This window comes from Pundamilia nyererei, unplaced genomic scaffold (genome assembly GCF_000239375.1).
Source record: "Pundamilia nyererei isolate P.nyererei 1_Seehausen unplaced genomic scaffold, PunNye1.0 scaffold00319, whole genome shotgun sequence".
In the NCBI taxonomy this organism is placed as follows: Eukaryota; Metazoa; Chordata; class Actinopteri; order Cichliformes; family Cichlidae; genus Pundamilia; species Pundamilia nyererei.
In genome coordinates, this window is record NW_005187720.1 from 303042 (window position 1) to 314246 (window position 11205).

Genomic DNA, 11205 nt, shown 5'->3' on the forward strand with positions numbered 1-11205 from the left:
CCTACTTGTTGTTCCTAGAGTATTTAAAAGTAGAATGGGAGGCAGAGCCTTCAGTTTTCAGGCCCCTCTTCTGTGGAACCAGCTTCCAGTTTGGATTCATGAGACAGACACTATCTCTACTTTCAAGATTAGGCTTCAAACTTTCCTTTTTGCTAGAGCATATAGTTAGGGCTGGACCAGGTGACCCTGAATCCTCCCTTAGTTATGCTGCAATAGACGTAGGCTGCTGTTGTGATTTGGTGCCATATGAATAAAACTGAGTGTTAATGAATGTTGATACTTACAACCACAGACTGTGACTGCAGCCTGCAGGAAGAACACAACAGGATAAATCCTTCAGTCTGAAAATATCTGTGCAGTTGTCTCTCTGAAAGCCTTCACACACCTGACACATAAAATCCTACAAATATTTTATGTGTTTTAATTGTTTTTGGGACTCATCTGTTCATGCAGCAGCAACAAACAGGCTCCATGTTTCTGATTGTCACATGTCGATGTGTCTCTCACAGCTCTACACACACTGATACTGACACAGTAAAATAATTGTGTTTGACCAGATTCAGCTCCAGGCTGTGCCACGTGCTGATATGCGGAGCAAAGCTTCAGCTCCTGGACCAGACCAGGAAGTCCTCACTGATGCTGCTGACGCTTAGAGGACAGAAAAATGCCGTACTCAGTGTGTACGAGTTGCACGGCCAGTTCAGAACCAGAAAATTCAGGATTTTGTGGTGTTTCTTTGGCGGTGTGTGTAGGCCTTCAGATTTGGGGAGCAGATCGGATTTTTTGAAGCAGGAAGTGAACTTTCCTTTGGTGCTGCAGCTCCGACACCTGGACCAGGATCTGCTGAATCTCTGCCTCCATCTGAACACACATCAGTTCATCAGTTTACAGGAAACACCACAGCTTCAGTTCCTCTCCTGACAAATCCATCTACACGCTTCACTGTTTTCACAGAAACTAAGCAGGAAGTATTTAAAGTCTAAAGCAGACACATCTGCTCGACACTGAAATATCTGCTCGTTCTGAACTCTCCATGTCTGGACTGAGACCAGATGTTCCTCTGTGCTGCTTGTGAAACAAACAATACAAACTTATATACATTGTATTGTATGTATTGTAAGTGTCACAGAAATGGCTTATGTATAAAGAAGTTTAATAGATGGTTCCAGCAGTTAAAATGTTCTTGCTTGTACGTTTCTGTGGTCAACATTGTAAGGGTGTGTTTATCTTGTCACAAAGAACCAGTTTTGTTACACCGCTATTATCGCGAGGTTTGGGCGTGATAATATAGGCTGCCGTAAAATACAGCGTCTAGCAAGAAGGGAACAAAAAGCCACGATCTCAGTTTGCTGGGGAGTTATATTAAGAGGGTCTTTGGAACTCCAAATATGGCAGTCAGAGGGTCTTCTCGGATCGGATCCAAAAGCCTCTGAAAACCCAAAATGTGTTCAAACTTGGACAGAAGAAAACATATGGATTGCAGGGGGAGGTCACATTGATCTATAATTGAAGGAAAATTTTAGATAAACGGGATTTTGAGAAATGGACTCTGTTTATTACTTTACACCAGGGGTCGGCAACCTTTCTGATGACGAGTGCATCTAAAATTCCCTCAGCAGTCAGTGTGCCATATGATGCATTAGCAATAAATTTAATAACACTCTACACGAACAGTTACACACTATATAAACTTTACAGAATGATATTTGTTCGCAGATGTTGGCAGCTGTCAGCGAATAGTTCTCAGCTATTTTGAAACAAAACAAACACTTTTTATCCATAAATCCAGCTTCGTGTCTTTTCCTTTGTAGCTGAAGTTTGGGAAAAACTGCTCCTTTTCAGCTCAACACGAAACGCGTAATATTTTCTCTGAATACGAGATGATTGTTTTTTTACGGGACGTGTGTTTGAATTACGGCCCAAGGGTTTTCACAGATTTCTATTTGTTTTATTTACACGTCACCACGTCCTGATCTGCAGGACCCTCAGTGACCCTCCGACAGTAACGGCAGCTGCACCGTCAGTCACAGGAAGCCTCTTGCTTCTTCTCATGAGAGTAACATCTGCTACCAGCAGCACCGTCTAACTTCAGCAACAAGACCATCATCATCACATTGACCTGCTCCAGCACACACCAAAGTGCACCTACATGTCATTGTACATATATCAGCGTGATCCTGAATCTTCGGAGCTCTGCTGTCAGAGGAAAATCGGGAGTATTACCTGTGAATCGGAGCTCGGCGATCCCGCTGTGAGGAAGCGTGTTACCTGCAGTGGTCTGAGTGACGGGAAGCTGTGTGTCCGAGGCCGGACTGTCTGAGCGGGCTCTTTTTACCTCCCACGTCTGACTGCCATCCCCAGGGTCAGCCAATTAACTGTGACAGTATCCCCTCGGGCATTGCGCGCATCGCTCCCTGTTCATTCACAAACGGCACAGAGCTCATCGGTGTTGCTCTCACTCCCTGGGGTGTTTCAGGCTTTCCAGCTGATGACGTCTCCGTGTTTGACTCCCTGACGCGTCTGCAGCGTTCAGGCCACCAGAGGCGCGCTCACGGGTTTCGCAGTCGCACGTGCTCATTAAGCTGCAGCTCTTCGGCCAGCAGTAATCACACCCCGTGTCCTGCCTGGACTTCAGGCTGAACATGGTTAAAGTTTAAAGTCCTTCTAAAAACAGCAGATCCAGTTTTCTCCAGCTGAGCTGCCGTCTGCCATCAGCTGGATGAAATCCTGGCCTTTAATTGGCCGGCTGCTAAAGAGGATGCCACCATTAAACACACAGTGGAAACAAGAGGACAACAGACAGTCCAGTCTGCTCTGTCAGCATGTCCAAACACGGAGGGCGGGCTCGGTGTCACTGCAGGGGGCGGGCCTCATCACAGCGCCCTGCAGCACCGCCAGCTTCATGGCCCCGTTAAAGCCAACACACGCCATGAGGTTTCAGTCCAAAGGCTCTCAACGCTAATGCCGACCCGATCACAGGCTTCCTGAAGCACCTCGCTCACCGCTGTCGCGGGTTTTCTGCCACGTGCGGCTGAAGCTGCTCAGGATTCAGCACGCTGTGTGAACGCTGCCGAGGGTTTCGGGATATTTCTGCTTTCATGATGATGTGCAAAAATGAGAACATCACCATGGCAACTGATGGCTTTCTGTATTTGGACCAGTAAACATCTGATCAGCCACAGTTACAGGTCATGTCACAGAAAAAAAAAACTCTGGTCTTTTATATTGTAAAAAAATGAAGTCCTACGTTTGTCTCCTCATCAAACCCGTCAAAGGCGAGGACCTCCACAGGGAGCGTAACCTCCGACCTCCAGGCTCTGCTCTCTGCTGGTGACCTCTGTCCTCATCATGTAAAGCCCTCAGAAAGATCTCAGAGGAGCAACGGACCAGCAGCTGGTCAGAGATCAGTCACAGAGAGCTGCAGGAACAGAAGAAATCCAGACGTGAAGCCACCAAACAATCAGTCAAACCCAGAAGCAGACGCTCAGATACAGTTTTATTTTCCTAACAGGCACATTTAGCTCGTGATGGTTTGCACAGAAACACACTTTGTCAATGATTCACTGTCCAAAACCTTCCTCTGCGTTCAGCGATCACGTTTGCTTTCCCACACAGCAACACGGCAGAGCCGAGGCATCGCCTGTCCTCAGAACCAAAGAGCTCGGATCAGGACGGGCTCGGCGCCGGATGCGTGGTCATCGTGATCGGTGAAACACAAGAAGCTAAAGGACGAGTGAGCCAGCGAGGACCTAAACATCACAGATCTGCAAAGAAACGAAGACACAGAGGAGCTCGACGGCGTCATCTACCACAGAGTAACATTTCAAATCTATGAACTGTTCGTAGTTTCAGCGTCAGAGTCACGATCGTCGCTGTTACTGAGGGAAACGCCCTCACGCTGGTGAAGAGCGAGGGTTCGGCTTCTTCAGTGTGGAACAGACTGTGAAGGAAAGCTGTCTGACAGAGCTGCGGCGACAGGAAGTGGCGGCTGATGAAGTCTGGCATTCAGGCCATTTTCCCGCTGAGCCGTGCTCCTCTCCTCTCAGTACATGAGGTCGGCCGCCCCGCCGCTCAGCTCCACCTCTTTGTTTTGTTGAAAGGGAAACTGGATTCCCGCCAGTCGGACCAACAGGGCGTTCAGTCCCTGAAGGAGGAAGATGAGGAAGAAGAGCCAGAAGCATCGGTCGTAGCGCTCGGTGTACGTCTGGAAGATGAAATTCCCCTCATTGAAGTTGGCGATCCGCTCGGACAGACGACTGAGCTTTACCTCCGACACAAACAGGACCATGACGAGGCAGCTGCCGACACCTGCAGGAAACACAGACAGGAACCATCAGGCTTACCTCTGACCTCTGACCCCATCACCCTTAGACACCACCTCCACCTCTGAGAAGGCCAGAGGAGGCGAACCAGACGCCACAACAGAAGGAGGGATGATGTCATCAGAGGAGCTCAGGCGGTGAAAATAAAACCCGTGATGGAGCTCATGGTAACGTGGCTCAGCTGAGCTCAGGTCACATGACTGACAGGCGTCTCCAGTCTGTGCATCACTGGTTCCCCATCCAGGGTTTGGACCAACCATCCAACTGTGAGGAGCACAGGCTCCAACACTGCAGTTCCTCCCCCGTCCAGCGGGGGCAGCAGTGAGTTCGTCCACACAGACCGCTGCGTTAAGATGCTTCAGCCTGATGCATAAGCTGTGTGGTGTCTGTGAATATTGAGCCCTCGTAACACCTGTTTCTACTACGCACCTGCATAAACTGTGTTAAGGTTCAAGTTTGCATCGTTAGGGGCGTGGCCTCAGACAGGTGCCGTGGCGGCCTGCTAGGCTTCTGCGGGCCTTTGTGAGTGAAACTGGAGTATTTGTGGGGACGCTGCCCGGCACTAATTGGGGTCTGCGGTTGCAGGCACACATTGGACGGGCCGATTAAGTGAAATGAACCCGGAGAAGGAGGAAATGAGCGGAGGATCGTTGGGTCTTAATGCTCGGCCAGGCCGCCCCCCGCCTGCTTTATCCCTCTCCTGCCCTGGGCTCTGTTATCAGGCTGTTTGTCTGTGATCCTCTCCGAACTCATTTCAGACCATCCATATTTTATATCTCGTTACAGGCTCACAGGGAGCCCGCCAACTGTCCCAGCATGCATTTCAGTGACACTGTCCTTCCTCTGCTCCCCCCCATCTCTAACAGTCGTGCTTTTGGTCGTATTTTAGCGAACAGCTGTTCTTATCTTATCAGCCCTTCTTCAAATGATGACGTATTTGGCTGTGCTGGGGGCAACCGTGAGGACGGTTATCTTTGACACACGTTACAGTACAAACAAAAGCTTCCCATGGACTGGCAGGTGAAGCTGTGAGGGTGTGGTTCTCACAGGTGATGAAGGTCCACAGGTAAAGTCCCACGGGGCCTTGCAGCGTCTCGTAGGGTCTGCCGAAGGCATTGAAGAAGAAGAAGCCAGTGGCCACGGAGGAGAAGAGTGTCACAACACCACAGAAGAAGATGACGGTGACGTGGAGGCCCGTGGGGATGGCACTCAGGAGGTCAGGAAAGACTGGAAGACATCAAGAGACAGACCTGCAGTGAGAGGCGTGTCCGGTCTGCAGCGACCACAGAGGTCACCGAGCCTCGGGACACACAGCCAGCACTTCCTGTTAGAGGGTCAAACAGCAGGGCGAAGACACGCTGACACAAAGCAGACGAGACCGACACAGGAAGAGACAGAAACATGAAAAACAGAATCAAGAGCGCCAACGTGACAGAAAATCTTCTGTAAACTCACAGAGACAGGAAGTGTGCAAAACAGACACAAGAAGTGAACATTGTCAGATATTTAATAAGAGATTTAAAACCAGAGAACACGAGCTGCTGGAACCCCGAGCGTGCTCCACCTCCCCACTAAGTTCAGCTGTGACAGTAACACCCCCACTGCTGGAACACCCACGAAGGCTGACAAACGTCCCACAGAGACGCTGACGTGAAACAAAAAGCTCTGCACTGAAGCAGAGACGCAGGTCCTGCAGGGACAGAGCGGCTTTGTCTCTGCTCGCAGATCCCACGCAATCAGGCGGAAACCTCATTAGTGCCGCGCTGCCCAGGACCTCAGAGGGAGCTGCTTCCTGTCCCAGCGCTCAGAGTCACGTGACAAATGTTTATTCGCCCGTTTGGAAAAGATTATCTGACAGTGGTTTCACATCTGCAGCTGTATTCATTTAACCTTTAATTAACCTTATTTATGAAGGACGCCTGCTGCTGGCCGTGTGTCCGAGCCAATGAGACGAGCTCAGCCTGCGTGACTGTGACGTTCACGCACAGTCACGCAGGCTGAGCTCAGCGTTTGTCTCAAATCAGCATCAGGGTTCAGAAATCATTTTTCTGCCACCCCGGTGACAACAGAGCTCCGGCTCCAAAACCCCCAAATCAGAAATGCTGATGCTGATCCTGGTCTGGGTCCTGGTCCTGGTCTGGGTCCTGGCTCTTCAGTTTATGGAGTTCTGGTTACTATGAAATCTCATCTGTTTGACATCTTGAACTTTTTCAGTTTGCTGTCCCAATTGAATCAGTGTTTTTATTTTTATAGTTTTTAGTTTTTTTCAGCTGAAATATTTTCTGTCACAACAATAATGTGATGACAGCAGTCACTGCAGATCAATGAACAGGGTTATTGATTAACCTGATTATTATTAATGCAGAGTTGTTGATAGAGCCGTGAGCAGACTCGCAGCAGCTCGTGCGTGAATTACTGCTCGTGCGCATGCATCATCGGCGATCACTCACAGGAGAAGCGCGCCGCGCGGCCCCCCAGCCCGCACTGCTTCACGCGCTGTCCGTGGAACAGCCCGTAGCTCAGCTCGCCCACGAACTTGTCCAGCTCGGCCCCGGTGGCGTTGACGAGCTCGGCCCCGGTGCGGCACAGCACGGCCCCGCGGAGCCAGAGTGGCAGGCCGGTGGCCACCGCGGCCGTGAGCGCACAGGAGAGGCCGAGGAGCCCGCACACGGAGAAGAGGAGCTGCTTCTGTCTGCCCGGCATGATGGAGGAGGAGGAGCCGGGGGAGGAGGCCACCACCACAACGCCCCCGCCTCCACCTCCGGGAGGAGGGGGGACCGCGGGAAACGTCAGGTGCCAGCGCACACCTGCGCTGGGTCCATGGCAACAAGGGCTCGTTTTACAGCCAGGAGGTTCGAGTTCTCATTAAAGACGAAGCACGAGACTGTGATGCGCGCGCCCGCAGCAGACTCATCTTTCCTTCACACCTTACTGCTGAGCGCGGTTTGTGGTCACGTGGGACCTTTTTCAGCCTAAAACCGGCTCTGTGACATATCACGGAGGTGGACAGGAAGTGATGCTGAAATATTCAGATAACGTCTGGAATAAGACTGAAACAGAGGCGGGGAAGGTTTCAGGTATCACCCTGGGTCAGCACACCTGAGTCACATGAGCTCATCACCATGCCTCTGCAGAACTTTTTAATTTAGCCTTTTAAATCAGCTGAAAACTCTAAAACCAGGCTGCGGCCTGGAGTTCCTGACCACTGGTCTAACAGGTAAAACACTGAGAACGGAAGTGAGTGACTGGAGCAGGAAGCAGGAGATATCGCCATCTTTTACATCCAGTCTGTTTTCTTCTATGACACTGTTACACCCCGGCCTAGGCAACCGGAGTGCAACACGAAAAAAATAGAAATAAGGGAACAAAGGCCCCCAAGGTCACTGCTCTTAAGGAGGGCGAACTCATAAAAAAGACTAATACGGGCTAGCGCCCGCCTCTCTCTGCGCAGTGACCTGCTGGGGGAGCAGATCCACGGACAGGAGCAGGGTTGACAAACTGGTGCGGAGGTCTAGCTCTGTGCTGGGATGTCCTCTGGAGTCTGTGGAGGTGGTGGGCGACAGGAGGATGTTAGTAAAGCTGACATCCATCATGAACAACCCACACCACCCTCTGCATGAGTGTGTGAGTGTGCTGAGCAGCTCAGAGACCTAAACGCCCTCACAGATCAGTCAGCAGCAGTTAGTCTCCTCGATCATGATGTCATGAGTCACGTGGACAACCACAGTCACCGCCACATGGATAATGCACCTTATATGTATGGACGTGTGCATGTGTATATATATGTGTATATTTGGTGTGTATGGATGTATGTGTATTTGTACGTGTGTTTGCACGTACACATCTATACTTATGGATTTCTTAGATAGAAGAATAGCTGAAATGAATTTCTTGCATGTTTTTCTCCGTCACACACACTGTTTGTGCGTGTACATAGAACCTCAGTTACCGTGGTATATATTGTATTATCTTATTGATTTTGTATTTTTGGGGCTTTGTATTCTTCTGCTCTCTGTACCTGAGCTGTGGGAACGCACGCATTTCCCCGCTGTCAGGTCAATAAAGACTCATCTTATCTTACTTCTTAACAAAGAGGTTTTATTGTGTAAAACCACAGGAAGTGTCTGTGCTGTCATTAGTGCTTTTACTGTGAAAAGACATGTGAGGAAAACGCTGAGGGTCTTCAGGTGAGCTAATGATAGGTCACGTGTTTTTCCTTCGTGCCAGAGGCTGATGTACTGCAGTACTGCATGTAAAAGTACTTTGACTGCGCCACTGTTACACAGGCCGGATGTACTTTTTACTTTTACAAGTGTACATCTCTTAAATCGGGTCTTTTCTGACTGGACTCTGGCAGCTGCTGCAGTCAGGAAACAGGAAGTTGATTAACTGTGACGTAAAACAGGTAAACAAACAAACGGACTTCAGTACGAAAAGAATCACTTTGAGCCCCAGAGGGCGCTGCTGTTCCTCCAGGCTGCTTCGGCATGGCACGTGATGACGTAAGCCTCTCAGTATACGTCACGCCGGGGTGAAACCCGGGGGTCGGTGTCCGGAGGAGCACAGAGGAGCGGAGGAGCCGCCGAAGGAGCTGAGAGGAGCTGCCACGTCCAACATGAGGTAAGGAGTTTCGGGTCACGTGATTGCAGGTTCTTGTAGTCGGTGCTGATCAGGATCGATACTCAGACTCACTGACGGACGCGGTGTAGCGGAACTCCAGGTGATCAGGTGTCATAAACGCGCCGCGGGGGCGTGGTCCCACAGCTCAGCGCTCACGCAGGTGGAGGTGATGAAGAGGGAGGATGAAGGTTTGTGCGCTTGGGTCTCAGAGTGAAAGGAGCTGCGGGGCCACTGCTGGCTCTGTCATCGGATTGGAGGAGATTTTAGCGTTCAAGTATGTCTGTGAAGGTTCTCAGTCATCCAGGTCATCGTGGTCTAAGGAGCTTGCAAAGAAAAGCGTCTGGACTTCTTTAAGTTGCTTGAAGACGTTTCACCTCTCATCCGAGAAGCTTCTTCAGTTCTAAGGTCAAATGGTGGAGAGTCCCAGATATAAACCTAGTGGGAGTTTCCCCCCACAGAGGGACAAAGGACCCCTGATGATCCTCTAATCGCCTGAGCCAAGGTGTGAAACTGGGTGTGGGTCCCAATCAGCCAGAGTTTCGGGTGAGCTTACTGTGAAGGTGGGGGTCAGGTTTCACAATGGCACAGAACTGAAGAAGCTTCTGGATGAGAGGTGAAACGTCTTCAAGCAACTCAAAGAAGTCCAGACGCTTTTCTCTGTAAGCTCCTTTGACTAGTGCTCAAGTAGTACAAAACAAACAAATATTTCCTAAAATGTGTTTGTTTTTAAAATTTCAAATGTTGTGTAACAAGAGTTTGTTTCCAATCTCTTAACCAGTGTTGGTAATCGATTACATTACTGCCCATCTCTGCTCTTCACTAACACATGGGTCTGTGCACACACACGCAGCACTGCGGCTGTCGTTGTGTTTGTATGCAACAAACTGCACATAAGTGCGTGCATGAGTTTGTGAGTCTGTCACTGCACTCACACAGCCTCAGCATGTTTGTGCTCTCTGCTCATGTTGGCTTCAGATTCATCTTTTTTGGCTTTAAGAACTTATTTTAACAAAAAGTCACTTCAGGGGTCAAAGTGCATTATATTTCTGCACATCAAGGTACGGGCAGCGAGTGGCCCCCAGGCCACGGTTTGAGACCCCTGGGTTAGGGTGTGAGTTTACTGTAGTGGCTGCACACGTCACTGAAACTGAGGAACAGCTGAAGCAAAGCGGTTATAAAATGTGAAACTATCATCGGCCGGGCGTTTCCTTTCCAACATCCAGCGAGCAGCAGATGCCTCGCTAAGGTCAGGGGTCAGGAGAGCGGACAGGCTGCTGATAGGAAGCAGCCTTTCTGGAACCTGACTGACGTCCAATCAGGTGCTAACCAGCTGTACCAAATAAAGTGTCAGGGGGCAAGGCAAGTTTATTTGTATAGCACAATTCAACAACAAGGTGATTCAAAGTGCTTTACAGAGACATTAGAAACAAAAACAAATAAAAGCATGATCTGAAATTGATTAAAACAAGCAAACAAACAAACTAACTAATTAACAAACAAACAAACAGAACAGTAGATAAAATCAGTAGTTAAAATGTAAGTTTTGAAATTTAAGCTTAAAAGTAAAACAGTGTGTATTTGGTGCTTTATTCAAATGCAGCTGAGAACAGGTGAGTCTTCAACCTGGATTTAAATAAACTGAGTGTTTCAGCTGATCTGAGGCTTTCTGGGAGTTTGTTCCAGATATAAGGAGCATAAAAGCTGAATGCAGCTTCTCCGTGTCTGGTTCTGACTCTGGGAACTGATAAAAGACCGGATCCAGATGACCTGAGGGATCTGGAAGGTTCATGCTAGGTCAGGAGGTCACTGATGTATTTTCATTCATTCATTTCATTCATTTATTTGTTCATTTCCAGGCACAACAAATACCTATATTGAACATAAAATGCACAAAACAAAAAACAAAAATTGCCTGAAAAAGGAGTGGGACGAAGAAAACTTATTAAATCCCACCCCTATACTCACTCATCAACAAAAAAACAAAACAAAACAATAAACTTCCCGCAGCTACGCCCATTATTGCATACCGTCCCATCAACAGCCCCGGGCGCATACAAACATCTAAACTGCAGCTCGCAAACAACAATTAGAGCCTTCATAACTGAATACAGAATATATAAATTATAAATTGCATTACCACAGGTAACAGGCAGTAATAACTACAAGTAACGAACACACACATACACACATACATATACATACATATATATCTACACACACATGTACATATATGTACATACATACGCACACTATTAGTTTTTTT

General features: G+C 48.8%; 3 protein-coding genes across 8 annotated transcripts in view; 1 reads left to right on the top strand and 2 right to left on the bottom strand.

Annotated features, from left to right (window-relative positions):
• Nucleotides 1–3405, bottom strand: part of mindy4b (MINDY family member 4B) — a 13631-nt gene extending 10226 nt beyond the window's left edge. For 5 of the 6 annotated variants that reach the window (XM_005751626.1, XM_013915541.1, XM_013915538.1 and 2 more), the window contains exons 1-2: nucleotides 806–1639; nucleotides 285–306 (exon numbers count right to left, since the gene is read on the bottom strand). In XM_005751626.1, coding sequence (XP_005751683.1) covers nucleotides 285–306; nucleotides 806–873 — 90 coding nt within the window. In that variant the 5' untranslated portion in view covers nucleotides 874–1639. Of the gene's footprint in view, nucleotides 1–284; nucleotides 307–805; nucleotides 1640–2223 lie in introns of those variants that run through there. The other variant, XM_013915539.1, reaches the window with a different exon arrangement.
• Nucleotides 3406–3479: 74 nt separating this feature from the next.
• clrn1 (clarin 1) lies at nucleotides 3480–8109 on the bottom strand. The gene is made up of 3 exons (XM_005751624.2): nucleotides 6773–8109; nucleotides 5370–5549; nucleotides 3480–4308 (listed from the first exon to the last, which is right to left on the bottom strand). The coding sequence occupies exons 1-3, from the start codon at nucleotides 7023–7025 to the stop codon at nucleotides 4043–4045; spliced, it is 699 nt and encodes a 232-aa protein (XP_005751681.1). The 5' UTR covers nucleotides 7026–8109; the 3' UTR covers nucleotides 3480–4042.
• LOC102203513 (coagulation factor IX-like) overlaps nucleotides 7027–11205 on the top strand; it is a 26111-nt gene continuing 21932 nt past the window's right edge. Inside the window, exon 1 of the mRNA XM_013915526.1 lies at nucleotides 7027–7110. Coding sequence (XP_013770980.1) covers nucleotides 7027–7110 — 84 coding nt within the window. The remainder of the gene's footprint in view (nucleotides 7111–11205) is intronic.